Genomic DNA, 27746 nt, shown 5'->3' with positions numbered 1-27746 from the left:
ATTTCGTCATGCCCTCCTTCATTGTTACAAACGCTCCAAGATGCACTACTCAATGAAGAAAAAAGACCAAACTCTTCAAAATCAGCAGAGAGCCAGGCTTCTCATCTGTTAGTTCTCCATCTTTCAACTGTATCCCATCTTGTTTTCGTAATATTGGGATCTACTTTGGTTCAAATCTGAAATCATATGGTAGCTCTTGCTTTTCACAAACAAAAATTTCGTTAATCCAAAATTTATCACAGCTTCTCAAAGTCTGGTGCATCAACCATCCGTCTTTGACTGCACATATTAAAACAATGGGATCATCAGAAAGTTACACATTTCCATCGTCCATACGTATGTTAAACCTAACCTTTTCAGCTTTTGCAGAGCTGCATCTGTTTTCGTTTATAGAGCTACATAATACTAACAAATGACTTCAATGTTTTAGCTTCTCAACAAGAGTTAGATGACCATAATGTTCCATTTTATTACAGAGACAAATGTGCTTCAAACTTGATTGAATATTACAAGTGTCTTGATAAAGGCACTTCGTTCTGCAACAAGACCAAGGATGAGTTTTACAAGTGTCAATACTTTTTGTTGAAAGGAAGATTGGACAGCTATATTAAAGAACACCAACACTAGATACAGTTAGTTTCCTGGCGCTTCAAAAATATAGAAAAGGAATGAGCTGCTGAAGAGCATGTTCCTCGGGAAAAAGCTCCCTTGTCAGAGGTAGTGAAGTTGGAGAAGAGCATTTGTTTGCAGAATTGTTAGGTGGTTAACTACACCAATAGGTATTGAGAGATGTAATAGTTGGAACTTATCTAGGTGAAACTGACGGCTTTGTCATATAAATGCTTTAATGTACATTATTTAAATGAAAAGATTTGAAGAACTCAGGTTTGGAATAGTGTTGCTGCTCTGGTTATTCGGCAACTACGGTAGTTCTAACAAAAGCAGTAGAACCCCCATTGAACCTTCTTTGTCTCAGCTCTCATCTAACTGAACCAGTGGACAAGATTTGGCAATCGTCTACTTCCTTTGAAAACTTTGCAACCTGTATATAACGAATGACTATGCAACAAATTTTATTGGTCCTCTTACATCAAATCTTTTTATCCAAACTTACACTACCAATCCTCTAACAAACTTTGAAAACAAAGTTAGCTTGTCCCAAGTCAATCATCTACACCTATTCATATCAAATATACACACAAATGTCAGTAACCCAGTTCCCACCGCTTCGTATGTACTTTTCTGCAGAGCACGGCTTAGTCCATACACGTTACTAACTATTTGGTCCTTTTTAGTCTCCGAAGATGATTGCCAAAAATATAAAGTTCCATTAAAATGGAGAGATAGATGTGCTGCTTATTTTGCATTGTATCAAACATGTTTAATTAGGCAATCGGCCAACTCCTCCGTCAGCTGTAAGCATGATAAACATTCATGGGAAGAGTGTGAAAATTTGGACTTGATTAGAAGAAGAAAAGAGTTGCAACAAGTGAAGGAGCAAAGAAGAGAAGAGTTGGCTTCTGCATCGTCGTAAGGTTGAAAATGTGGTAATGCATGGGGGTAGAAGATCGTTTCTAATGCTTGATTCAATATCTTCTTTCACGGTGGATGTGCCTTTCTTAGCCAGGGCACAAGTGGGTCCATGCAAGAGAACGGTGTGTTGAATAATTTGTATCATAGATTTAATAAACAAAATAGGAACCCTTGTTCACAAGATCGTATTCCTCTAATATCTACAATGAACTACGTTCTTTTACTTTGAAAACAATTGTGAGTCTGCAATGAAAAGGATGACAATTTGAACCCAGTGGAACTTCAAATTCAATTCATTAAAACAGATCCTTCAAAGGTAGTTTCCCACCTTCTCTTTGATATTCCTCCGCTGTCCACACTCTATATTCATCTTTGGTATATTTTTACAAATATAAAGCTCTAGCTATTGTCGGAGTTATTTAAAATAAATACTATCAAAGAAGGGAAAACCCATCAAAAAGAAAGTGGCAGAGCGAATAAAAAAATTTTTGATTTGCAAGATGAATGAGAAGGAAAGTTTTTTTTTGGTAGTAGGGCGTGTATTGTGGACCAAGTTTTATTCACCGGATTTGCAACCACCGATCAACAACAGCACAGTGAGTATTTTATCACATAAAGACACTCTACATCTAATTTAAGTTACTGCTAAGCTGTAATTGAAGAAAGCAAACTTTTCTCCTATTTGTTTCCTCTGTTTGTAGCGTCAGAATCAAGTGTGTACTAGAAATCAATGTTGAAATTGAATCATCCCTTCCCGTCATCCTAGCGCTCTCAATTCAGTACTTTCATATTGCTTGCTGACTTTCTTTGCAACAATCCTATCTTCCTGACTCCTGATCTTTAGCAATTGCAAACATTAAACAAGATATCAGCCTTTAGAAAAATGTAACCTTTGCATTATTGAATGCGCACTCTCGGTACGTCGAAACTCCACGCCACAAAAAAAAAATATAAGAGATAAAAACTTATGCCAAAGGGCAAAGTCAAAGGACCAATAAAATTAGAACACCAGACCTAATCATAATCCGAGTGATTCATAAACAATGGCCAAAGGTAAGAAAGATGACTTGAAAGCAGTTTCTGCTGAACCATTGGATTCAATTAGTGATTCAAAGGTGGAAAAGAAGGAGAGTAAGGATAGTGGAGTTAGCGAAGCAACAAAAAAGGAATCAATTGATAAGTCCAAAGACAGTGAAAAGGAAGCACCTATTGAGGATGTTCCACTCGCTGATGATAATGATGAAAAGAAGGATTCCACCGAGAAGAAGGCGGAGGATGTTGCAACCACTACTGCCAAAGATTCATCTGACAAGCAACCCCAATCGACCGAAAAGGCACAACTGACAGAAACAAAGTCTGAAGAGTCGGCACCACCGGTACCTCCAAAGAGGCCAACCGACCCGGTAGAACAAATTGTCCAAGATTTAAAAGATGCATTCCCACAAACTGAAGATAAATTAATCACGGCTGTGCTTATTGCATCACAAGGTAATCCTGAACCGGCATTTGGAGCATTGCTCTATTTATCTGACCCTACGTTCAAACCCGATATTCCAGTCTACCCCCAACATCAGCCAACGACTAATCCTCGTGCTGCATTTGGAAGTGGAGTTGTCAGAAGTAGAGCTCCAAGTGATACTTCACACACATTTACTGATGATGAGATATTGGCCCGTAAATTGCAAAAAGAATTTGAATTGGAGGATGAAAGGCAAAGACGCAGACGCGAGGAGAAAGCAAGACAAAGACATTACCATGGTAAAAAAGGTAGTCGTGAAGCAGGAGCAGGAAATGCTGCTGGATTGCGTCCAAGTCACGAACGCCGTCAACGCAATGGCGATGATGATGCAGAGTATTACGATGACGATTCACCCGATGACTTTGACACCATAAAGGAAACATTCTCCCAAGGCTTGGAAGAAGCAAGGACTACAATCAATGGATGGGTTTCTGGTCTTGCCAAGAAATTTGACAATACTGGAGGAAGCGTCAGTAAAGATTCCGATTATGACCGTGCCGACAACGATGATTACGAAAGACGTTCGCAACGTCCACCCCCACGCCAACAATTTGGTAGCAAGTCTCATCGTGATGGAGGAAACAATTTTGGTAATTTGGGCGGTGGTCGATACTATGATGATTGGAAAAACAAGAAAAACCGTACTCGATTTGATGAAGATCCCGAGATAATTACTGGTGATTTCAAGGATCAAATTACCATTAACGATAAAGATAGTTTGAAACTGAATGAAGATAAGAGGAGCAAAGGTGGTGCTGAGACAAAGAAAGGAGGTGATGCAAAGGGTGAGGAGGAAGAAGATGATCCAGAAACCACCCCAAACTTGCCTCGTCGTCCAAGAATGTCAAGCGATGTACAAGATGATTCGAGAAAGGGGCATAGTACCGGGGAAACTAGAACTGGTGGCAATAAAACTGTGGGTGCTGGTGCATCTTCACAAGCTACTAATAATGCTTTTCTGGTTGATGACAGTGATGATGATGACGAGAATAGTAATTTGGTGAAAAGTGGTTGATCGAAGTTACACATGTATTATCGTAGGAAAGCTGCTTATTTTTGTTTAGGACTATTGTTTACTTTTTTTGTATAGGGATAATCTGGAAATTAGTGTAACTAGGAGAGCGAGAAGAATTGTGTTGAGGGGAGAAGCAAAGGTGTAGATCATTCACATCGTAGCTTCAACAGATTAGAAGTAGTCCAATACTCTACGACTACGCAAATGATGCTGTTTTACTCTTTTGTTTTGCTTTATTTTAGTTAGTTCTTATAAACTCTAGATACAACATGCAAGATTGAAAGAAAAAAAAAAACACAAGAATCAAATCTATTACAAAAGATCTGATTACTAAATGACAAACTTGAAAGGAGAATCATTCTTGTTTGACTTATTTGATTCCATTTGTAAATCATGCGATACATTAGCCAACGTAGGATGATATTTCTCCCATTGAATATATGGACAAGTCACAACTGGTGTTGGTTTAGGCAACCCCAATTGGTCTCCACCTTGTAATAACTTAGTAACAAACCCAATGGTCTCTTCCCTTGATGAGGTATTGATTTGAGTCTTGAGTTGTGACAACTGGACAATTTCTTGCTCAATTTGATCACGTTGATTTTGGATAAGTTGCAAAGTGGATGAAAGAGAAATATAGTCAGCATTGTTAGCCAACACATCAGACAGCTGTTGTTCTTGTGGTTGTACTTCAGGTTTAGCTTCCAGAGCTATTGATTGTGATTGTGATTGTGATTGTGATTGTGGTGAAAATACTTGTTCAACAGGCGATGTTTCAACCCCGTCCTCCTCGTCGTTGTCATGTTGAAAAGATTCAGGAGGTGTCGAAGGATATACAGATGCCAAGTCTTGTTCCTTTTGCATGTGCAATTGTTGTTTATGTCTAGCCAATATTTCCTCTTCCAAGTCACTATCATCATTCTTTGGTGTCAACAATGGTGAGTTTTCAAACCCTTTTTCTTCATCATGAGGAAGTCTAAAGGTAACTGACTTGCAACGCCTATGTTGATAAGATTGCTGGTCTTGGTTTTGATCAGCATGACCATTGCCAAGATCATTTGAAATCGACGGATCAAAGTATTGCGAATTCTTGGTTATTTCCTGCAACATATACTCTTCTTCTTGGTTCATAGCTGGTGGTGAGGAAATGTCAGTTGGTGATGGTGACGTTTGACGATGTTCTACTCGATGAGTATAGTTTTCTTGGTTACCAGACGAATGCAGTTGACGGTTGACCTTGCACTTTAACAAAGGACGTTCTTGTTGCTGTTCATCTTCTGGCTCCTCATTTTGCATTTCTTGTAGTAATAGTTGGTGTCTCAGATTCAGTCTGGTGATTGGCTTGTCAGAAGTACTAGTAGTTAAACTAGTGCTCTTGGGTGTAGTGACATCATTGCCATCTATATATTTCGTATGGTTTACCAGTTGTTGTTGTTGTTGTAGTTGTCGCTGTCGACGCTTCCAGGAGCTGTTATTATTGTTGTGGCGGCGATGAGGGGTATATTGTTGTTTCTGTTGTTTATTGGGAGTATTAGAAATGTCTCCCAACTCATTCACCTTTCTCTTGGTATGAGTAGTAGTGGGTGGCGATGATGATGATGATGATGATGATGTAGTTATACTACGTTCTTTCAACGTAGCTGCAGATACCATGATATCTCTATCCCTATTGTGTTCTTTTTTCTTTGGGAGGTTGATTAGTTATCCTTCTTGTTCTTCTTTCTACTTAAGTCTGGTCTTTGTATATGTGTGACTATTGACTAGTAGCGTATGTGTGTATATGTATATGTGCTATGGAAAAAGAAAACAGACACAATGAAAAATATGACGAAGGAAGGAAGGAGGAGGGGACAAAAAAAAAAAGAAAACAAAATTCAAGTCAAACTCCGTTCGGCCTAATATAATTGTATATTGCCAATTGCTTTCTATCTCTCTATCTCTTTTGGTATCTGTTTAAAACTAAGTTACTAAAGAAAGGACTTTTGGATAAATCACAATCTATTTCCACTAGTTTTAGTAATATGGGTGGCAAATATATCAAAAAAAAATACAGTTGGTAAAAAAAAGAAAGTAAGAGAAAGTGGTAAGGTTTGGATTTTGAATTATTTTTTTGTCTGTCCGTTTTTTTTCTTTTCTGCTTGTTGTTTGTTGTTGAAATAAAAATTAAAATTTCATCTTATATTTTTATTGTTAATGTATAGTACTGTACATATCACACAAAATTACACATTTCCTATTGTATTTGTTATTTTATAATCTTTATTTTTTTTAGACACGCATACACGCATTAAATTCACTTTTATATACATTTATACACTACCTTTATAGGAATACCCACCTAGCAACCAACACTGCGTTCTAACTGATTGCTATTGTAGATATTCAGAATACTCCAATGAAACAGAACTGACTATGTAGTTAAAGAAAATAATATCTATAGGATTGTCTGAATTACTGACTGACCCAAATACGAGGGGAAGTTTTGAATCCTACATACAAATCTAAATAGAAGAATGTTAATTTTTACATCACAGCAAATAAATTTTACACGCAATGCATTTACAACAGTTATCATATTATAAACTAAATAAGCATTTTTTTTATTTTTATTCTTTTTTTTTTGGTCTCAATAAGATAAGAACGAATATAGTGACACCTTAACTTTTGTAAATGTATAGCTTGCCATCAGGCACACTTCCCTCCTTGCTATTATACAGTTGACTGTAAAAAACCCCGATATGAACTTTTTTGTCGGTGTGTTTATCTACCAATTGCAGCCATGTGGTGATGTTTTACTCTATCATTGACAAATTCTATTTACAATATATGTACATATACACCATTCCTCAACCTCATTTCTTAGGCAATTGCTTACGTTCAGTGGTATTTGTTTTGTTACCCCCGCTCAAGAACCCACCGACTTTACCCACATCCAGCTTCATTTCACCCAACATCAACTTATATCTCCATAACAAACCATGTTGTTGTCTCAATTTCTCCTTCTTCTTCTTCACTTCACGATTGATTATACCAACTTGTTCATCGTAAGGCACACCAGCTTCTGCTTCTTGAATTGATTCCTTACCAAACAAATAATCAAATACTCGACCATCAGACCAGAAAAATCCCTTTCTATCAATAATCCAACTCTTCAGCTTCAACGGAGAAATCTTTTCTCGTAATACAAAAAAGAAAAACCCCTTGTCTGAAGTTCCATAGAAACCTTTACCCGTCCAAACACGAGCAGTTTTACGACGACTCAAGTTCTCCAATGGTACCGTATACACTGGAGTTGGTCTACCAGGAATCAACGGATGCGAGGTAAATTTGATATATTCTTTGGGACCCGGTAAATACCACATTCTTCTTACTAATTTAGTAGGGAATACAGCAGCGCCAGCAGCAGCAATAAACATGGTAATGGATGGAATTAAATACATTGCCAATGAAAGAGCCCAATCCCTATTCCTTAAAGCCTCATTAGTCTCCTCCTTTTCATTCTCATCGTATTCTTTACGTGATATCCAAAATGCCCATTCAAATAAAACACATGCATAAATGGTAAACATGATTGATAAACAAAAACACATTAAAAAGTATAATCGATGGGGTTCACTTTCATAAATAAGTTCCGGTTGTTTCTTGTTCTGTAGGATTTTAATAACTTGTTTGAAAGTATAATGTTTCCCTACCTGGGGTACACCAGGTCGAGGCAACAACGTGGGTACATTTTCTTTACCAAGAGGGAATTTTGGTACACGATCCTTGACGGTATTGGTTTGTGTTTGTTCACCCGGTATATGAAGTTTTAAATTTTCCCATTCACTTTTGGATGGTAACTGTTTCCCAGCAGTGGGATTGGCAGGTACGTGTGCACCATTCTTGTTTACATTGTTCTTATTACTTGATGAGTTTGACTGGGGTAGATTTGATTTGAATCTAGTGAATGACAATGGAACAAAACGGCTTCGTATGGCAACGGATGTTATAGGGCTGACCCCTACATGTAAATTCCTAAACCCTACGCGATACATGGCTCGAGTGATCGATGTCAAATTAAAGCCTGTGAGCTCAGTAAAATCTGGACTTTTTTTTTCATCTTCAGAGTTTTTTTTTTTTCCCTCATTTATCGTTTCGATTTATTTTTGTGTTTTTTTGGAACACTTGATTCTGCCCGTTTCAACTGCACAGGGTACTGCCCAATGTACTTTCCATTCATATCTTTAAACGCTTGCAAATAGTCATCTGCATTGGCAAAAGCAACAAAACCATACCCTCTTGGTTTTCTTGCTTGTTTATCCATTGGCACATGCACATTACTCATACTGCTGTATTTACGAAATGCTCCACGTAAAAGGTCGTCATTTGCATCGGGACCCAAATTGCCTACGAATAACCGAAAATGTTTGGGGTTCCAAGATGGCTCCGGTGTGGATGTTATACCATTAGTTGAAGAGATGTTGCTAGTTGGATTTTTCGTTGGTTGATGCTGCTGCTGATGCTGCTGCTGCTGATGCTGTTGTCGAACAGAATGCAAATAGCTTGCTGCCTTTTTGGCACTAATGTGTTTTCCATCTAATATATTCACTTGCAGTTTATTAACCTTGTAAGCTGTACCTGTTTTCGGTGCCATGGTTTGTATGACAACTGTAAAAACCCACATTCAAACGAACTTTCTTTTTTTTTTTTTTTGCTTCTCTTTCCATCGCTTTGAAAGCTCATCAGAAGAGATCAACAAAAGCATTAGCATCAGCATCACCGCCACCGCCACTGCCACTTCCACGGCCACCGTCTACCGTCCACCGTCCACCGTTTACCACTAAAAGCCATTCTCCCCATGTTTATACTATCGGAAATTAATGATCTAATACGGATTCCACCTCATACATTCAACATCCCAATCCAGCACGCAATCACCGATGAACTCAATAAGAAATATGCCAACAAAGTTGTACCCAAGCTAGGCGTGGTTATCACCATATGGGATCTACTCGATATTAAAGATGGACTACTAAAACCGGGAGATGGTGGATCATATGTTGAAGTGAGATTTAGATGCATTGTGTTCAAACCATTTGTAGGGGAAGTATTAACGGGATGGGTAACCGAATGTAAAGTAACTGGGATCAAAGTAAGATTAGAGTTTTTCGATGATATTTGGATACCTTCCGATTACCTATTTGAAGATTGTGAGTTTAGAGAAAATGAACAGGCTTGGGTGTGGAATTCAGCCGGTACGGAATTGTTTATTGATGTTGATGAAAAAATTCGATTCAAAGTGGAAAAAGAAGTATTTTACAATGTAAAGCCGAAAAGTTCAAATGAAGCAATTGGAGTTGAAGAACAAGTTAATAAATTACCACCATACAGTATAATTGCCTCTTGTCAACTATCTGGTCTAGGATGTGTTACATGGTGGGATTAAAATAGAAATCGTAGCTAGGAAAAGAAAATGTAAAAAGAAAAACTCATTTATCCTGTATTGCTCTTAGTTATATTGCATATACTCACTTGTTGAACTGAATTTTAAGTTACCCTTGATAACCTTGTCAACTGCCTTTAGGAAATCTTTTTCGTTGGCAACTTTTCTTCTAGCTCTGATGGCAAACATACCCGCTTCTGTACAAACAGATCTCAACTCAGCACCAGTAGCATTAGGACATAATCTTGATATTAGCTCCCATCTGATATCCTTTTCACAACTCATGGTTTTCGAATGGATTCGGAAAATGTTGGCACGTCCTTCCAAATCAGGTAACGAAAATTCAACCTTACGATCTATTCTTCCTGGTCTCAACAATGCAGGATCCAAGGTATTAGGTCTATTAGTGGCAAACATCACCTTGATATTACCTCTTGGGTCAAACCCATCCAATTGGGTGATCAACTCCAACATAGTTCTTTGCACTTCATTGTCACCACCAGCACCATCATCGAATCTAGCACCTCCAATTGCGTCAACTTCGTCAAAGAATATTATACAAGCCTTCTTAGTTCTAGCCATTTCAAACAATTCTCTCACCATTCTGGCACCTTCACCCACATATTTTTGAACCAATTCTGATCCAATGACTCTGATAAATGTGGCATCAGTTCTGTTCGCTACAGCTCTTGCACACAACGTCTTACCGGTACCTGGTGGTCCATATAGTAATATACCTTTTGGGGGATCAATTCCCAACTTGACAAACCGTTCAGGACTCAACAATGGCAACTCAACAACCTCTCTCAATTTCTCAATCTGTTCCTTACATCCACCAACGTCACTATAAGTCACATCAGGTTTTTCCTCAACTGTCATCATAGTAACTGAAGGATCAATCCTTGGTGGTAGTGGCAATTGAATCTCGTACTTGTGTCTATCAACACCAACTCTCATTCCCTCTTCAATATCTGTAGGCGATACTCTTTCTCCCAAACCAACTACAAACTTGGCAATTTGCTTAATATTTATGACATATTTCGATCTGGTATCGGCATTCTGCAAGCCTGGAGTAGTTACCACTTGCTGCACCGGTTCTATAATCTTTGTACATCTGGCAACTTGCAAGGACTGTTCCTCTTGCATCCGTTGTTTGTCTCCCAATACATCCCAAAGATGGGTTGGTGCTAATCCAGTATCACTTTCTTTTATACCAATGTTTTCCTTTATTCTTTCTTCTACATCTTTCAAGTCTTTTTCAATTTGCTTTATAGTCGAGGCATATGGTGCTGCTCCGTATGTCTTCAACACTTGGATATCACTTTCTGATAATGGCACAATCTTTTCTTGTTGTTTCTCCTCGTCCTCTGCAGGAGCAACATATTTATCCCAATCGGCTTTTGGTGGCATTTGTTTGTAGACGTTTCAGTAAGAAAAGGAGTTCGATTAACAGTTTTCAGTGGCAATATTAAAAGTCTCTGTTGAATACAATTTTTTTTCTTTGATTCGTGTATAAACGGTAGCGCAAAATTACTTCTATCTAATATGCTCTTACAGTCGGTGGCACAGGCTTACACTCATTCTCATCCAAAGTGTGCTTGATTACATCTCTGTAGTCAAGTTTCACTTCGGCACCAAAATTCAGCTGCCAAGTCAATGTATGCTTCCACCAATTAACGTCATCCCTATCAGGATAATCCTCTCTTGCATGCGCACCTCTCGATTCTTTCCTGGCTGCAGCAGCTGCTGCAGTTTGAGTGGCACAAGTAAGCAAGTTTTGCAATTCCAAAGTTTCCACCATGTCACTGTTCCAAATCATCGAACGATCAGTTGTTCTTACGTTGGCAAAGTCTTTATCAACTTCATTGATGTGCTTGACACAAGTATCCAATGTGTCCTGCATTCTAAAAACAGCACATCCCTTTTGCATAGTTTTCTGCATATCCAATCTAATTTCCGCCGTTGATTTAGTGCCGTTGGCAGTACGCAATTTGTGCAAATTCTCAATTGACTCTTTACCCAATGTGGCGTCCATAGGCTTTAACGGAGTGTTTGGTATTAATGCGTCTCTTATTGTATGAGACACAGCCCTACCGAAAACAACCAAGTCTAATAATGAGTTTGCTCCTAGCCTGTTGGCCCCATGCACTGATGCACATGCAGCCTCTCCACAAGCAAGCAACCCTGGAACAACTTTATCTTTACCATCTTTGTCCTTTGTGATGACTTCACCTTTCCAATTAGTTGGTATGCCTCCCATGTTATAATGAACAGTGGGCAAAATGGGAATTGGTTCCTTGGTAACATCAACACCGGCAAAAATGTGAGCAGTTTCAGAGATACCTGGCAATCTTTCCTTCAAAACAGCGGCTGGGATGTGAGACAATTGCAAGTACATGTGATCTTTTTCTGGTCCAACCCCTCTGCCCTCGTTGATCTCCATAGTAATCGCACGAGATACAACATCCCTACACGCCAAATCCTTTGCCGAGGGGGCGTAACGTTCCATAAAACGTTCACCTTCAGAATTGATCAAGAACCCACCTTCGCCTCTTGCTCCTTCGGTAATAAGACATCCCGAGCCGTATATCCCTGATGGATGAAATTGAATAAACTCCAAATCCTCCAATGGTAAACCAGCACGTGAAACCATTGCATAACCATCACCAGTACAAGTATGTGCCGAAGTACATGAAAAATATGCCCGTCCATATCCACCTGTGGCGATAATAGTTTTATGGGCTCTGAATCTATGCAAAGTACCGTCCTCTTCATTGTAAGCAATCACACCCACACACTCACCATCCTGCATCAACAAGTCCATTGCAAAAAATTCGATATAAAAATGGCAATCGTGTCTCAAAGATTGCCCATAGAGAGAGTGCAACAATGCATGGCCGGTACGGTCTGCAACTGCGCATGTCCTATAAGCCTGACCCCCTTTACCATACTCCTTAGTTTGACCTCCAAAAGCTCTCTGATAGATTCTACCCTTGTCATTCCTTGAAAACGGTACACCATAATGTTCCAACTCATAGATTGATGCCGGTGCTTCTCTAGTCATGTAATGGATAGCATCTTGATCTCCCAACCAATCTGATCCCTTGACTGTATCATACATGTGCCAATGCCAGTCATCAGGATGCATATTTCCTAAAGCTGCGTTAATACCTCCTTGTGCTGCAACCGTGTGTGATCTAGTAGGAAAAAGCTTCGATATGCAAGCAGTCTTGAATCCGGCCTCGGCTAAGCCAAATGCAGCCCGAAGACCTGCTCCACCAGCACCAACAACAACACAGTCATACTCATGGTCAATGACACGATACTGGCGCTGGAAAATTTTATCTGTGTTTATTTCATCCGATTTTATCTTGGAAGCTATGATTTGACTTCTTCTCAACGTGGTCGTAAACAACCGCTTAGAGAAGGGTTGAAGAGACATGTCACAGCACGTTAGATGTTTTTTATGAGTAAAGCTTTAGAAGCGTAATGGAAACTAAATGCGATGTCTTTGTTGAAACAGAAACTCAAAAGCTTTTCTTTCTTTGTTCTCTTCGAAATATAGTTTTGTCCTTTGATTAGCCGGAGACAATTCCCGGGAAATTCAGCAAGTGCCTGTTTTGCTTAATTTGGACGCAAAAAAAGCTTTGATCACAAAATGCTGAAACTTCGGCAAATTTTATATTACACATACAAAAATTTCCACAATATACAAATACAATACACGTTAGAAAGAAAGTTGTACCTTTTGCCTTACATCCTCAAGGATGCTCAATACTCCTGAAATATCAGCGTCTTCATCAAACCCTAGCAACACCATACTCAAGTGTTCCAACTTCTCAATCGTCTCATTAATCCTATTAGACAAAATTTGGTACCCCTCAATGCTAAGCAAAGATTGGTAGCCCCGTATATACTTTAATAAATTCAAATCCTGCTGTAAAATCTCATTAAATTCTCTTACTCTAGAACATTTTTCTGAATCATCCAATGCCAAAAAATGCGTTAACGAGTCGGTGCTGCACTTTATAACGTCAAAAAGCTGAGCATACCAGATGCCAGAAGCCACTATCGCTACTTTGATATTGTGCTTATTATTTGCCGCTAGCGACTTATCAGACGCAGAAATCAATGATGTGAAGGAATGGAAAATGAAATTGGACGGGAATTGTAAACTCTTTGTTGGAGATACCTGATCCATAACAGTTTGTAAAAAATAGCTCTGAATATGTGCCCATGGAATGAATTCCTGCAAATCTGGCTGAGAAACATATTTCAAGCTGATGTCTTTGGTAAAGCTCGACACCCAAGACCCTATATCGCGAGATATTTGAGCAAGATCTTCACTTGAATGTGTTAAAACAGCATCGACCAAGGAATCCTGTATCTTGCCAAGTGCAATGTAGTGGTTCACAAGCGACAAGTTCTCTTCCTCATAAAGGGCTGTGTTTATATCTTTCTTGGTGATATACGTATACTTTGGGAACAGTGAGGGCTTGATAGCAACAATACTAATCTCCTTGTCCAAATTATGAACAGACCAAAAAACTCGCTCAATCAGTATGTTGTCGAGTTTTTTGAACAAATCAAACTTCGAGATTGCTCTATTTAATAAGCTGATCAAATTCCAAACCAAATTGGTATTCAAAGATGTTAGACCGTAAATCGACAATAGCAACAAAAAATGCATACTATCCTCGTTGTAAGTAGCAAATGACAAGTCTAAAACATCAATGATACTGTAGATACTTTTCGTTTTGAAGTACTTCGAATAGTGTGTAGTTTGACACTTGGCATCATATAAAATGCATCCAATACTCAAAAGCAAGTAGACATCCAAATTCACGATGGAATCTCTTGTGAAATCAATCTTCTCCAACTTGCTTAAAAATTCATCTCTATTGATGAAGGGGTACTTGTGACCAAAATTATTGAAATAATTTAGGGCAAAAGCCAATGGCAATCTTTCCTCTTTAATTTCTGTCATCGTTATGAACTCCTCCTGGATGTTGGAAACTGTTGGATGTTGAGTGGTTTTGAAGTTGAGTTTATCCACATGTTCCCTATCCTTATCTTGTGCACGGCGAGCTGATGAGGCTAAAGCAGCTGTTGCTACTCTTTTATGTTTTGATTTTTCTCTATTTTTGATCTGATCGTCACTTTGATCTGGAACAAGCAATGACGACACAGAGATCAATTTATGAGCAACGACTCCAGCTTGCGTCGAATCAGCACTCGCAATATGAATGAGCTGGCCATCTGCCTTGCTCAGCTGTGTTAAAATCTCGGACGATTTCTTTCTCTTTTTGCTCCTATCGACATATTCACACTGTGAACCAGTTCTCTCACAATGCGAGCATTTGGGGTATGTTCGCGTGCACTTTTTCTTTAATCTGTAGCAGCGATTACAGTTGCTGGGATGATGAGTTGTAGAGCTTTCACTGTTTTCGGAAGTGGAATCGGCATCTTTAATGTCAGTTTCAGTTGTGCTTTCGGGAACGGTAGTAGTAGTTTCGACGTCTTCAAGGCTTCTCTTAGGGACAATCGGTGTTCTAATGTTTGACTGGTTCAACTGAACCTTGTTGGTCAACTTGAACTTACTAGCAATGGCACCGTTCCCCATCAGCTTGTTGTAACAAAAATCCATTACTCCTTGACAAAGTGGTTCTTACATGTAAGAGTTTGGCAAAAATTTTCCCTTTCTTTTCTCTTTTCTCTTTTCTCTTTTCTCTTTTCTCTTTTCTCTTTTCTCTTTTCTCTTTATTTTTAATTTTTTTCCTCAAGCGGCAGAGAAAGCGGCCTATTGTGGATTTTCAAAGTGTGGCGGTCATTGGAAAAAAAATTGTGGCCCGATGATCGTTTTGTGATGAAAGATTAACAATTTACCAAAACATATGTGTGGAGCTTCACACAAGTGATAGGCGAAGTGGAGACATGTACAAAAGTGGTGTTATTCAGCTAATTTTTTGTGGTTATGAGATATACTAAACTGAGAACCAGACAGGCTCCTCTTTTAATTTTTGCCACAGTTTAGGGTTACTCTTTTTGTAAGCGGAGTACTGAAGCCGGCTCACGTGACCGACCCTAAAGAGGTAAATCTTTTGACAAAAAACAAGAGAGAAGATTCTACAATGGCCACAACTCTTCTATTTCCCTTTGATGTCACATTTGTCTATTTACATGCTACGGTCTTACCTCAAGCAATTGCTGCTTCTGAACTTTCTTCACCTTGCAGATTCTCTTGCTCCGCTGCCCTCTCCTCAGCGAAAGCCTCAACTGCCTTGGCCCTCATGACGTCCAACAATACAGTCTGATGTTTGAGATTGAAAGTAGGCAATTTATCATGTTGCACCAAGTCAGCTCTCCAGAATTTATCATCGCCTCTTCTCCATTCATTCTCCCAAAATAACTTTGTTTTCTCTAAATCGAATTCATCAATAACATGTGCTAAATCTGCTACTGCTTCTTGTGAATACGTTGGTCTATACTGTCCTGAAAACCACACATTACCGTCATCATTCTTTCTCCTCAACTCGTTGGACATTTTCTTTTGAGAAACATCCCTAGCCTTTCTGAGATCTAGTAATCCCTGGTAGGCTGCAGTTGCGTATTCATATTTGTCAAAGTTTGCAACACACATTATTTTCCACAAATCCTGTCTTCTCGATGGCTTTCTATTTTGCCAATTTGGATTGATAAACTGGGCATCTATCTGCTCCTGATGGTAAGCTGGCACCTGTGAATACAATATCTGTCCACTGAATAAGTTTTTAAAAACAAATACTTGAGGTCCCAAATTTAACTTCACCAAGTCTTCTTTAGTTTTATGACCCTGGGCAATCCTAGCACCATGCTGCTGACGTTCCTTGAGTTGCTCGAGAAGCAACTTTCTCATACGCTTTTCTGCTCTTAAACGCATAGGCATGTTGTATTATTTTATAATCTAGTTAATAGGAGGATGCCAGATGGAAGCCGAAATTTTTCACCTGAATTTTTTTTTTTCCAGAGCTTCATTGTTAGCACATTACTTTGGCTGAAGTTATACGAGAGGTAAGAGATGTGAGGTGCTTTCGTAATCTACTAATGAAGTATCACGTTACTTCTGGTAGTTTTTAGTCATTCAATTGACTAATTTAAAGGGATTTGCTATTAATTGTAATCAATTTCCTATGGACACCTCCTCAACTCAATGTCGTGTAGCCGGCACTAAAACTTCAAACGAAATGGATTTGAAAAAAAAAAAATGGAAGAAAAAAAAAAATGCTGCCACTTTCTTTGTTAGTCATAAAACTTGGCCAAAGATCAAAATAAGACCTTTAAATTTTATTAGAAATATATCAAGAGTGTCGAGAATGGCAGGTGCTAAAGAGTCAAATGTTCCCTTTTCCAGAGAATCCTTGGAACAGTTATTAAAAAGAAGATTTTTTTACGCACCTTCATTTGAAATCTACGGAGGTGTTGCAGGATTGTTCGATTTTGGCCCACCAGGATGTGCTTTCCAGAATAACATAATTGATGCATGGAGAAAGCACTTTATCTTGGAGGAGGATATGTTAGAAGTGGAGGCAACCATGTTGACCCCATATGAAGTTTTCAAGACTTCCGGTCATGTGGATAGATTTTCTGATTGGATGTGTAAAGACTTGAAAAGTGGTGAAATTTTCAGAGCAGACCACTTGGTTGAAGAAGTATTGGAAGCTAGATTGAAGGGGGACAAATTAGCAAGAGGTGAAAACATCAAAGATGAGGAAGATGACGAGAACAAGAAAAAGAGAAAAAAGAAGGTCAAGGAAATCAAACACGTGAAATTGGATGATAACGTTGTTGAAGAATATGAGAATGTCCTTGCCCAAATTGATGGATACTCTGGCCCGGAGTTGGGAGAGTTGATTACTAAGTATGAAATAACCAACCCTGGAACTGGAGGTAAATTGGAACCTCCAGTGGCTTTCAACTTGATGTTTGATACCGCAATCGGACCATCTGGAAATTTGAAAGCATATTTGAGGCCAGAGACTGCACAAGGTCAATTTTTAAACTTCAACAAGTTATTGGAATTCAACAACGACAAAATGCCTTTTGCTTCAGCTTCAATTGGAAAGTCTTTCCGTAATGAAATTGCCCCAAGAGCAGGTTTATTGAGAGTCCGTGAGTTCTTGATGGCTGAAATTGAACACTATGTTGATCCAGAGGACAAATCACACGCCAAGTTTGACACCATCAAGGACTTGAAGTTGAAATTTTTGCCCAAAGGCGTTCAGGAGTCTGGATCTAGCGAACTTATTGAGAAAACTATTGGGGATGCAGTAAGCTCAGGCATGGTTGAAAACGAAACGTTGGGATACTTTATTGCCAGAATTTATTTGTTTTTGATCAAGATTGGTACAGACCCTTCAAGATTGAGATTTAGACAGCACATGTCAAATGAAATGGCACATTACGCCTCTGACTGTTGGGACGCAGAATTGGAAACATCCTACGGATGGATTGAGTGTGTCGGTTGTGCCGATAGATCGGCATATGACTTGTCTGTACACTCGGCAAGAACCGGTGAAAAACTTGTTGTGAGACAACCATTGGCTGAGCCTCGTGTTGTAGAAAAGTTTGAGATTGAAATTGCCAAGAAAAAGTTTGGTCCAAAGTTTAGAAAAGATGCTGGTGTTGTCGAAAAGTGGCTTACAGAAAGGACTCAATGTGAATTGGAAGACTTGGGCGAGGAGTTGAAAAAGAATGGCAAAATTTCTGTCCAGATTAAAGGTATCGAGGGTAATGTCGAGTTGGATTCTGAACTTATCAGCATCGACAAAGTAAAGAGAACTGAACATGTCAGAGAGTATATTCCAAATGTTATTGAGCCCTCCTTTGGTATCGGCCGTATCCTTTACTCCGTTTTTGAACACCAATACTGGGCAAGAGGTGACGATGCTGATAGAGGTGTTTTATCTCTTCCACCAATTGTTGCACCAACCAAGGTGTTGTTGGTGCCCTTGTCTAACAGTGCAGAACTTCAGCCGATTGTGAAGAATGTATCAGCCTTGTTGAAGAAAGAAAAAATTCCGTTCAAGGTTGATGACTCTTCTGCTTCAATTGGTAAGAGGTATGCTAGAAACGATGAGTTAGGTACTCCATTTGGTATAACCATAGATTTCGAATCAGTAAATGACGAATCGGTCACCTTGAGAGAAAGAGATTCAACGAAACAAGTAAGAGGTTCAATTAAGGATATAATTGGTGCTATCAAGGAAATCACTTACTCGGAAGTTTCTTGGGACGAAGGAACCGCCAAACTTCAAGTTTTTGAGTCATAATCATAGAAGTGTATATAGATGCTAGATAGTTTTACATTCTATAAATGGGACTTTTCGCCAAATATTTCAGCCAAGAATGCTTCAGAAGTAGGCTTCCTTCCTAAGACTTCCACCAAGTTGTCCATTATTTCCCTGGTGCCTCCCCTCTTTAAAATGATATCTCTGTATCTAATACCGTTTTCTGTATTCATTGGATCGCTCTTAAAAAGGCTGTAGTAAATATCAGCAGCAAATACGAGCGAATATAAATAGCCATAATAGCCACTCTCGTATCCTCCAGCGATATGGCCGAATGCACAATACCCTTTAGTTGGATTATTTCCATCGGGGAGTAAGGTGACTTCTCTTCTCAAAGTATTCCACGTGGAAAAAAGATCTAATTTCTCAATCTTGTCTTGACTATCAATTGTATGAACTGACATATCAAACAATCCAAAGAACAATTGACGTAAGTTTGATAACCCAGTGTTGACATGTTTAGTTTTGATTAACTGATCAATCAAGTCATCGCTTATTGGCTCGCCAGTTTCGTAATGAGATGACAACAGCTTAAGCTCGTTCTTCGACCAAACCCAATATTCCAACATTTGAGACGGAGCTTCAACAAAATCGCGTTCCACGTTTGTACCATGGAATTTGGCGTACTTGGTTTGAGACAACATATTGTGAATACCATGGCCCAATTCGTGAAAAAACGTAACAACTTCACTGTGCTTCAATAATGATGGCCTTGCCTTTGTTGGCTTTGTAAAATTGCAAACCAAAATAGTTTCAGGATTTTTGCGAGTACCATCAAAATTTAAATACCCTGGGCCTATACCAAAATTAGCCGCATGGCCATATTTTCCTTCTCTCGGGTGCAAATCAAAATATATTACTCCCACGTATTCCAAAGTTCCAAATTTGATATTCTTAAACACAGCATACATCTCAACGTCCTCGTGCCAGACTTCAGTGGGTTTAGGATCAAGTTTGACAAATTTCACATCCATGATAGTCTCATAGAACCCCAACATTTTCTTAATAGTGCTCTGCAACGGGAAATATTCGGAGATTTTCAAACTATCAACTTGATACTTTTCTTCCAATAATCTTTCATTGTAGTATCCAAAGTCCCACGAGTAAAAATCTCCTTCAGAGTGCAAGTTACGAGACTTTAAATCTTTAAGCTTCAATTCCTTCAATACTTGTAATTCAGACTCGGCAACGGGTGTCAATTTAGCTCTCAAATCGTTCAAAAAAGTTAAAACAGTATCTTTTGTCTTTGCCATTTTTACTTCCAAAGCAAAATCAGCAAAAGTGTCGTATCCCAACTCCTTTGCAATTTGAAATCTTAGCTTTATAATCTCGGTCAAAAGCGCCTCATTCTCTGGACATCTGTTTCCAAACGCAATGTTGGCAGTTTTTCTGGTTTCGCCATTTGACGCATGCTGGAACAAGGGAATAATATCAGGGTATTTGAATGTCACCTTGAGTTTGGTTTCTCCATCCTTCTCAACTTCCTCGTATTGCTTCACAATTACTTCGGGGACACCCTCCAACTCAGTTTTGGAAAACAAAACGCAACCAGTGTCCTCTCCTAAATTTTTGTTAAATTTCACTTTTAAGTCGCTCAATTCAACCTGTAACTTTTTGACTCTTTCCCTTTTCTCTTCTGGAAGGGCTAATCCATTACGCTCAAACTCCAACACAGTCTTGTTCAAATAACGTTCACTTTCGGGATCCAAGTCAGGGTTTTTTTCCTTCAAAGATTTGAGTACGGAATAAACATCGGCCCTGGACCATTGTTCGATTGAACTCTGGTCAAGTATTTGTTCAGCTTGGGTTGAAGCATCGCGAAGAGCCTTGTCTGTAGATACGTGTTGGTAAAACAGAATTTGATTCCTTGGAAAATCAGCTTCATTAAAGAAAGTTGTGAAAGGATTCAACACATTTTCAACAGTAGGATCTTCAACTGATGCTATAGTGTCGAACAAGTTTCTTTCTTTTGCTGCAAGTTCATTGGCAAGCTGTAAGACCTCTTGCGGGGTTTGGTTCCATTGAGGAAATTTTTGCTCCTTTAAAACTTTATCGAAATCAATTGTCATTGGTGTGGTAATGTTGTAAACAATGTATGCAATGAGACCAACTAAGAAGGCGAAGTACATCTATTTTATCCAAAGACAAAATTAGAAGTGCCGTGTAGACAAGTGGCTATCTTTAGATGTGTACGGCGAATGTCACAAAACAAAACGCCCTCGTGTCGACTTTTCAAATGCGGAAATAAGCGACCAACTGCGTAGTGGAGAATGGGAAAGGTACACATCTTTCTAAGTGTAACTATCGGGATATATAGTTCATTCTTCCTACACCGAGCTGCTTCAGCTCCTGAAAGGTGAACAAAAGAGAAAAGGGATCGGCTTAGAAACATTCCAACTTTAGCTGCAAAAAAAAAAAAGAAAAAAATAAACGAAGATAGTTTCTATCAGACAACAAACACCTCTATAAGTTTACCAAAGTCTAACCCATCACCAGATGCCACGTCAAATATCTTTATTCCATCCAAACTAAATATACCTTTGGTATTGCCAATCAAGTTCAAGCTGGTTTCAAACAGAGCCTGCGGCTCCAATGGTCCAATTCTGATATCATTATTCAAGATGATCACCCCATCAGCATCAGTGTTGACCTTTAAAGTATTGTACAATGAGTAAAGTTGGGCTCTGTTGTAGATTAGAATATCCTGGTTGCTTTGTTTGCTATCATTGTTGAGAAGATTTGATGAAGAAAAGTTGTTGTTTGAAGCGGCACTACTGTAAATAGGATTGAAATTGATTGGGTTTTGCACAAGCAAGGACAAATTTAATCTATTGATGGAGTTGTTGATAGCTTGTATCTTCCACTGGGTCACTACTCCTTGTTTCATGTCCAACCTTCCGATGAATGTAAGTCTCAACCCAGCTAATGAGGAATTGACATTTGTCGATAGATTCACTGTCACTGACGATGATTCCCTTGTCACAAAAGATTTAGCTCTCTTTCCAATATTATTAGATGAATTGGTGTTTAAGTTGGAAAATGTGGGGCTCTCCATTTTGTATATGGTGTTTAGCATGGCTTTTTGGCGAATACCTAAGCCATTTACCGAATTGCTAATCTGTGATTGAAGGTGCGGAGTGTTATTGTTGGTCTTTAATGCATTATTTATCGGTGGTGCAATTAGCCCTAGATCCAAATATGGTCTCCAATTGGTTCGAATCGGATTACTCAAATTAACGTAGTTATCATTGACTCGTTTTTGGATGGTTGAGTTCATTGTTATTAAAATCTGCTTTGACGTTTCCCTACCCGCTTGTTCATTGTTATCCAACTTGTATACTATGTTGATGGAGTCATCGAAACCCATAAGTGACGGGAAAAGTTGATGAATCGGAGATATTATACCATTATCTGAGCTCAATTCGAAAGAGTTGATGTTGAAGTATAACACGTCAGCGTCACTCTTTTTTACTGCGGCCATCTCTTCAGACCGCTCGACAGTCAAAGCAACCAATAACATGCCATTCCTACCCGCTGGCTTGGTTGATTTCATTTTTATCACCAACGCCATTCTTATTGGAATGCTGATCTCCGCTATGTTATCTTTTTCCAACTCAACTTCTTTGGTCACTACTTCCACCAGAGAATCTTTCGAGGGTGAACGATTCACTGTTTCGAGATCCTGTACAACCGGTTTGTAATCGGTCAACACAACATCTTCCATTATTTCCTCTCCATTTGGTTCAATATTAGAATCTTCAATAAATCGGCAAGAAAGTAATAGATATGGCCCTGATGTTCGCTTGCTTGGGGGTTGAACACTTGGAATAGTAAACATCCAGACCTTCGTTCCTTCATTTTGGTATACAACGTTCGTCTGGTCCAATTTTAAATTAGTACTGCCATCTGACTCGATGTAGTTTGATCGGTTACTTGCTTCCCTGTTTGAATCCTGAGTGTGTACGCTTGCATTTAGTGTTATGACATCGGATTTACGTTCCAGTTCATTGCACACGATATATCCCTGAATCTCCTCGTAGAAATAAACTTCACGCCTTGATCGGACACTGTTTAGATCCTCAACCAAAGTTTTGTCATTGACCTTAGTAGAAGGTAGGAATATCTGTAAAGCCATAGAAACTTGGTCTACAAGGACCTCAAATCTTTTCACTCGCGTTGTTCGGAATTTTATTTGCACGACCATACACGCGTTAAATGATGCATGTAGAACTTTATTTATATGTACACCAAATCAAAGTTGGAACTTCCGTCCAAGGGCTAAATGCAGGAGGTATTGAAGGTTGTTATATATTTGCAGAGATATTGTATTAAGAACGGCTTTGGCAAAAAGCTGGCAAAGCATGCTTACTTCATTCTGTTTAATAACCATAAACGGCGTCCAGCCTTCTCGGGACTACTATTCCCCAAACATGAATGCTGGCATTTCTTTCTACCCAATTCTAATTCTAGTTTCAATTAATATCCTATATACAAACCACCTCCTCTTTCATCTAACTTATCTACTATGAATTCAACAGAATCAGACTTTGGGTCCCACCCAAGCTTCGCTGTGCACTGAATATTTTTCAACAAAGGCAATCTATCATCATCGAGAGCCACTGCCAAGTCCATCGGATCAAGCCGTGTCAGGGTTCCTAGCATCCCGCTACTGTTTATATACAATGTTCGTAATGGCCGTGGGAAATCTAGATAACCCAAATATTGCTCGTCAAAAAACAAGGAGGAAACATAGTCCACGCTGATCTCAAGCACCCGCAAGTGCGGACAAAAGCAGAAAACTTCATCTAGCGTATTTTGTTTTAATGCTGGCATCGGATATTGTACTTTAAGTGTTGTTAACTGTACACCAACTCTGTAAAGAACTTGCTTCAATCCGAGATCTGATATTGCAGGACAGTGGGCAAACTCCAAGTTGGTTATCAGTTTGGGAAAATTTGAGTGGTACAAAAACTCATCACTAATCCCACCCGATAGTCTCAAGAATGTGAGCCTTGGCGGCCATGTGATTTTTTCATGATCAGTTATTTCTATGGATGACCTGGGGAAAGATAGATGGGTTAGAGAAGATAAGTTTTCAATCGAGTGGAAAAGCTGTGCCAAATTTACCGTCTCTGAGACTAGTCTCAAATCCAAGACTTTTAAGCTTTGGGAATTTTTCAACGCTATCAACGGGCCTAGACCAAAACTGGTCTGTGGCGCGATAAACGTCTCCAAATTGTTCCTCGACTGCTTCAACAACCTAGCAACAAAGGCATTCTTCCCAGATTGTATGACGTATGCCAAGTCAAGGGAGTAAATATAGTTACCAAGCTTCTTATTATTGGACAAGGTTTCGACAAAGTTGAAAAAATTTGTAGCTCGTAAGTGAGGTGCTCGATAAATGAGTGGCAAGATCATTGCATAAAATACCTTGCACACTCTCATCAATTTGGGGTGTAACTTGCCCCACGAGTCTAGGATTTGAAATATCTTGTAGAATATTTCTGCCGGAAAAGTAATCATAGCCGCTGCCTGGCGCTCTTGTTCTTCTGTAACCGCATACTCCATGTTCCTACCATTGATAGCACAGGTCAACACATCGATCTTCTCAAATTTACTCAAAGGCCAGACCTTTCCCTTGATTTTGTTCGTACCTGAAATGTGGTACACAGATCGTACATCGATCGCGTTCTTAAATCTGTTTGTATTAGTGGCGTGTATCGTGGTTTCTTTCTTCTCATCATCTTGATCATCATCGGAATTCGCCAAAAACGAACTCGATTTGTAGCTCTTGTAAGGAGCTCTAACCTTCTTAGGGCGACTTTTGTTAGCTATTTTGAATCAAAATTATAGTTAGGAGGGGATGAATATGCAAAGCAAGTTGTAGCTTATCCGGTGGCAATAAATTAAATAAGCTTGTAACACACAACAAACGAAGCGAAGCGAAATGTATCACACAAAACTTTGACATTGAGGCACGTGACACAATTCCTGAAGGATAACACAAAACAGAGTCCAATACAAATAATATACAAGGTTTCTTTGTTCACACTATACTTGCTTCACGCATACTCAGCTACATCAACGAGCAACCACACTGTTTCACACAATATCCCAAGTGTGCTATTTTACGATTCTTACTGGCAACCTCTAACCTGTATCAGACGCCGGCTGAAACTCTTCAGCTCCCATCTCATACCCTTCTCAACCACATTAGATTTACCCAAGATTTGGTCATTTACAATGTCCCAAGAAGACCAGCAGTACCCGCCTTACAAAGTGGTAGTTCTTGGCGAATCATCGGTGGGTAAAACTTCCCTAGTGCATAGATTTACGTCTAACCGCTTTGACACCCGGACATCCAACACTATAGGTGCAGCATTCACCACAAAAGTATATTGTTCACCGAAGATGCCAGACAAAAAAATCAAACTCGAGATATGGGATACAGCGGGGCAAGAACGGTACAGGTCGCTTACCCCCATGTATTACCGAAACGCAAAGACGGCGTTGGTATGTTTTGATACGAATAATATTGAGTCGACACTAGATACAGCCAGATTTTGGATACAGCAGTTGGAACTAAATAACTCGTCTTCGTCGGAAAACAAAATAGACATACGGCTTGTGGGAACAAAGGTAGATTTATTCTCGGGGGACAAGACAGTGTTGGACAAACAAGTCCGTGACTTCATGACAGAGCACAAGATGATAAGTACATATGATGAGACAAGCTCCAAGCTCAATGACGGAATCACGCAACTATTTTCAAAGATAGTAGAAAGCATTGAGGACGAATACATTCAATTATTTTACGACAACATGGGCGATGAAAGTGATTTGAGGAGTTTGCTTGCCCCGAGAAACATGTCAAGCTGTTGCTAAGCATTATAACGAATGAGTCTTTTTGCTTAAATTTAGAGCATGTAGTTTGATACGTCTGTAAGATATTCTTCGTTGTATTGCATGTCCAGCTTCTCTTAAGTTTAGTTGAAGTCATCGAATCAGAGCTACCAACTTTGTTGAAAGTTTATCATTTTTCTTAAACAAAATAACCACTTACCGAAAGAAGCTGTACCGACTAAAGAATGGGCACTAAACGTCAAAGGGATAAGAATGATAGTAGCAAAAGTAACCAAAAGAAGTATAAGAGGCTGAATGGAGGAATAGCCACTGCCAGAGTCATCAAGCGTGAAAACGAGTTTGACAAACTTTCTCATCAGGATGAAGACTCTGATTCAGATTACATTTTCGATTACAATAATAGATCACAATCACCTGAGAAAGAGGTAGTTTTAGTTGATAGTGATGTTGAAGAGACAAATGGAAGTGGTATTATTACTGCTAATGGACAAAATTCGGGAAAGCACAAAGGCACTGGTGAAGAAGGAAACGAATTGACAACTAACCAGGATTTTATACAATTTGGGTTTCTGTCTTCCGAAGACGACAACGAGAGTGAAAACGATGAGGAACAAAACATCGAGCTCGCAAATGAGACATCATCAGAGCCTAATTCCTTATATCCTTGGTTAAAGGATCATGACCATTCAACACAGAAGGAAATAGCTGATTGGCTTACAATGGAAATGAAGGATTTTGTCAGCTATATTTCACCATCTAGGTCTGAAATTGTCACCAGAAATAACGTTGTAAATACATTGAAGAGGGAAATATCCTCTTTCTGGCCTGGGACAGAAGTGCATGTTTTTGGATCTAGCGCAACAGACTTGTATCTCCCTGGCTCGGATATCGATATGGTAGTCATATCAAACACCGGCGATTATGAAAACAGGTCTAGATTATACCAATTGTCATCCTTCCTCAGGGCAAAAACTTTGGCCACAAATGTGGAGGTGATAGCAAACGCCAAGGTGCCCATAATAAAATTTGTTGACCCGCAATCGAATTTACCTATTGATATATCTTTTGAGCGTACAAATGGTTTGGATGCTGCTAGACGAATAAGAAAATGGTTACTTGCCACCCCGGGACTACGTGAATTGGTGTTGGTTGTAAAGCAGTTCCTAAGGTCCAGAAAGTTAAACAATGTTCACGTTGGTGGTCTTGGTGGATATGCAACTATTATTATGTGCTATCATTTCATGCAATTACATCCAAAAATATCCACAAATACAATGGACGCACCAGAGAACCTAGGGGTATTACTCATCGAATTTTTTGAGCTATTTGGACGCAATTTCTCCTACGATAATCTTATCATTTCAATTGACCCTGAGACTCAATTGCCGCGTTATTTGCTAAAAGGCAAACACCCAATCTTAAATACAGCAAGAAATACGTTTTCCATTGTGATCCAAGATCCAGCTGATCCGAGTAATAATATTACTCGATCATCTTATAACCTTCGAGATTTGAAAAAGGCATTCGGTGGCGCTTATCAACTCCTTGTTGCAAAATGTTATGAACTAAATGCTGCTCCGTATAAAGAGAGGTTGGGCCAACTGATTTTAGGAGACATCATCAAATTCAAGGGAAAGGAGAGAAATTTTGTCGACGAGAGGCATTTGGTGCGCAATGATGCTCTTATCCATCACGAAGAGGAGCCAGCTTTACTGAGTGACATAGAGAATGATGGAATAGAAGGGAATGACAAGTACTACTTCTCCGATATGACGGTGGAAAGTGAAGAACAGGAAGAGTACACCCCATTACCAAAGAAACAATCGCCCGTTAAAAAACAAACACCCATCACAAATAAAGCCAAAGATACAAAGAAACTCGTGGAGTCGTATTTAAGTTTAGAGTCTTCGCCAGAAGAAGAAGATAAAGTCTCAACTACTTCCTCAAAGAAGCCAAACCTACCGAAAAAACCGAGTATTGATAAAGATTTCAAAAGAGATTACTGGAGACTGAAGGGACTAGATATCTAGACCTCTGAATGTAAATACTTCAATGTAACAAATCAAC

General features: G+C 39.1%; 16 protein-coding genes across 16 annotated transcripts; 6 read left to right on the top strand and 10 right to left on the bottom strand. All coding sequences in view use genetic code 12, as the record gives it.

The window, feature by feature from the left end:
* Window positions 1-296: 296 nt before the first annotated feature.
* On the top strand, window positions 297-627 carry CANMA_001843 (uncharacterized protein; the record flags this gene model as incomplete). Its single annotated transcript, XM_051813852.1, has 2 exons — window positions 297-336; window positions 431-627. The coding sequence occupies 2 exons, from the start codon at window positions 297-299 to the stop codon at window positions 625-627; spliced, it is 237 nt and encodes a 78-aa protein (XP_051672602.1).
* Window positions 628-1202: 575 nt separating this feature from the next.
* CANMA_001842 (uncharacterized protein) lies at window positions 1203-1534 on the top strand (the record flags this gene model as incomplete). Its single annotated transcript, XM_051813851.1, has 2 exons — window positions 1203-1230; window positions 1296-1534. The coding sequence occupies 2 exons, from the start codon at window positions 1203-1205 to the stop codon at window positions 1532-1534; spliced, it is 267 nt and encodes an 88-aa protein (XP_051672601.1).
* A 1042-nt stretch (window positions 1535-2576) lies between these two features.
* CUE5 (ubiquitin-binding protein) lies at window positions 2577-4067 on the top strand (the record flags this gene model as incomplete). Its single annotated transcript, XM_051813850.1, has 1 exon — window positions 2577-4067. One exon carries the CDS (start codon window positions 2577-2579, stop codon window positions 4065-4067), a length of 1491 nt encoding a protein of 496 aa, XP_051672600.1.
* A 330-nt stretch (window positions 4068-4397) lies between these two features.
* Window positions 4398-5720, bottom strand: CANMA_001840 (uncharacterized protein; the record flags this gene model as incomplete). The annotated part of the gene is made up of 1 exon (XM_051813849.1): window positions 4398-5720. The coding sequence occupies one exon, from the start codon at window positions 5718-5720 to the stop codon at window positions 4398-4400; it is 1323 nt and encodes a 440-aa protein (XP_051672599.1).
* A 1199-nt stretch (window positions 5721-6919) lies between these two features.
* On the bottom strand, window positions 6920-8101 carry CANMA_001839 (uncharacterized protein; the record flags this gene model as incomplete). The annotated part of the gene is made up of 1 exon (XM_051813848.1): window positions 6920-8101. One exon carries the CDS (start codon window positions 8099-8101, stop codon window positions 6920-6922), a length of 1182 nt encoding a protein of 393 aa, XP_051672598.1.
* A 92-nt stretch (window positions 8102-8193) lies between these two features.
* On the bottom strand, window positions 8194-8700 carry CANMA_001838 (uncharacterized protein; the record flags this gene model as incomplete). The annotated part of the gene is made up of 1 exon (XM_051813847.1): window positions 8194-8700. The coding sequence occupies one exon, from the start codon at window positions 8698-8700 to the stop codon at window positions 8194-8196; it is 507 nt and encodes a 168-aa protein (XP_051672597.1).
* A 204-nt stretch (window positions 8701-8904) lies between these two features.
* Window positions 8905-9492, top strand: CANMA_001837 (DNA-directed RNA polymerase III subunit; the record flags this gene model as incomplete). Its single annotated transcript, XM_051813845.1, has 1 exon — window positions 8905-9492. One exon carries the CDS (start codon window positions 8905-8907, stop codon window positions 9490-9492), a length of 588 nt encoding a protein of 195 aa, XP_051672596.1.
* A 63-nt stretch (window positions 9493-9555) lies between these two features.
* RPT1 (proteasome regulatory particle base subunit) lies at window positions 9556-10899 on the bottom strand (the record flags this gene model as incomplete). Its single annotated transcript, XM_051813844.1, has 1 exon — window positions 9556-10899. The coding sequence occupies one exon, from the start codon at window positions 10897-10899 to the stop codon at window positions 9556-9558; it is 1344 nt and encodes a 447-aa protein (XP_051672595.1).
* A 130-nt stretch (window positions 10900-11029) lies between these two features.
* SDH1 (succinate dehydrogenase flavoprotein subunit) lies at window positions 11030-12931 on the bottom strand (the record flags this gene model as incomplete). The annotated part of the gene is made up of 1 exon (XM_051813843.1): window positions 11030-12931. The coding sequence occupies one exon, from the start codon at window positions 12929-12931 to the stop codon at window positions 11030-11032; it is 1902 nt and encodes a 633-aa protein (XP_051672594.1).
* A 285-nt stretch (window positions 12932-13216) lies between these two features.
* On the bottom strand, window positions 13217-15112 carry CANMA_001834 (uncharacterized protein; the record flags this gene model as incomplete). Its single annotated transcript, XM_051813842.1, has 1 exon — window positions 13217-15112. One exon carries the CDS (start codon window positions 15110-15112, stop codon window positions 13217-13219), a length of 1896 nt encoding a protein of 631 aa, XP_051672593.1.
* Window positions 15113-15685: 573 nt separating this feature from the next.
* Window positions 15686-16414, bottom strand: CANMA_001833 (mitochondrial 54S ribosomal protein mL67; the record flags this gene model as incomplete). The annotated part of the gene is made up of 1 exon (XM_051813841.1): window positions 15686-16414. The coding sequence occupies one exon, from the start codon at window positions 16412-16414 to the stop codon at window positions 15686-15688; it is 729 nt and encodes a 242-aa protein (XP_051672592.1).
* A 244-nt stretch (window positions 16415-16658) lies between these two features.
* Window positions 16659-18797, top strand: GRS1 (glycine--tRNA ligase; the record flags this gene model as incomplete). Its single annotated transcript, XM_051813840.1, has 1 exon — window positions 16659-18797. One exon carries the CDS (start codon window positions 16659-16661, stop codon window positions 18795-18797), a length of 2139 nt encoding a protein of 712 aa, XP_051672591.1.
* A 38-nt stretch (window positions 18798-18835) lies between these two features.
* On the bottom strand, window positions 18836-20884 carry PRD1 (metalloendopeptidase; the record flags this gene model as incomplete). Its single annotated transcript, XM_051813839.1, has 1 exon — window positions 18836-20884. One exon carries the CDS (start codon window positions 20882-20884, stop codon window positions 18836-18838), a length of 2049 nt encoding a protein of 682 aa, XP_051672590.1.
* A 377-nt stretch (window positions 20885-21261) lies between these two features.
* CANMA_001830 (uncharacterized protein) lies at window positions 21262-22950 on the bottom strand (the record flags this gene model as incomplete). The annotated part of the gene is made up of 1 exon (XM_051813838.1): window positions 21262-22950. One exon carries the CDS (start codon window positions 22948-22950, stop codon window positions 21262-21264), a length of 1689 nt encoding a protein of 562 aa, XP_051672589.1.
* A 341-nt stretch (window positions 22951-23291) lies between these two features.
* Window positions 23292-25053, bottom strand: CANMA_001829 (uncharacterized protein; the record flags this gene model as incomplete). The annotated part of the gene is made up of 2 exons (XM_051813837.1): window positions 23292-24626; window positions 25015-25053. 2 exons carry the CDS (start codon window positions 25051-25053, stop codon window positions 23292-23294), a joined length of 1374 nt encoding a protein of 457 aa, XP_051672588.1.
* An 850-nt stretch (window positions 25054-25903) lies between these two features.
* On the top strand, window positions 25904-27709 carry CANMA_001828 (non-canonical poly(A) polymerase; the record flags this gene model as incomplete). Its single annotated transcript, XM_051813836.1, has 1 exon — window positions 25904-27709. The coding sequence occupies one exon, from the start codon at window positions 25904-25906 to the stop codon at window positions 27707-27709; it is 1806 nt and encodes a 601-aa protein (XP_051672587.1).
* Window positions 27710-27746: the final 37 nt, after the last annotated feature.

This window comes from Candida margitis (assembly GCF_024628925.1).
Source record: "Candida margitis strain CBS 14175 chromosome Unknown scaffold23, whole genome shotgun sequence".
In the NCBI taxonomy this organism is placed as follows: domain Eukaryota; kingdom Fungi; phylum Ascomycota; class Pichiomycetes; order Serinales; family Debaryomycetaceae; genus Lodderomyces; species Lodderomyces margitis.
The sequence above is the reverse complement of the archived record's forward strand: the minus strand, read 5'-3'. Positions and strand labels throughout refer to the sequence as shown.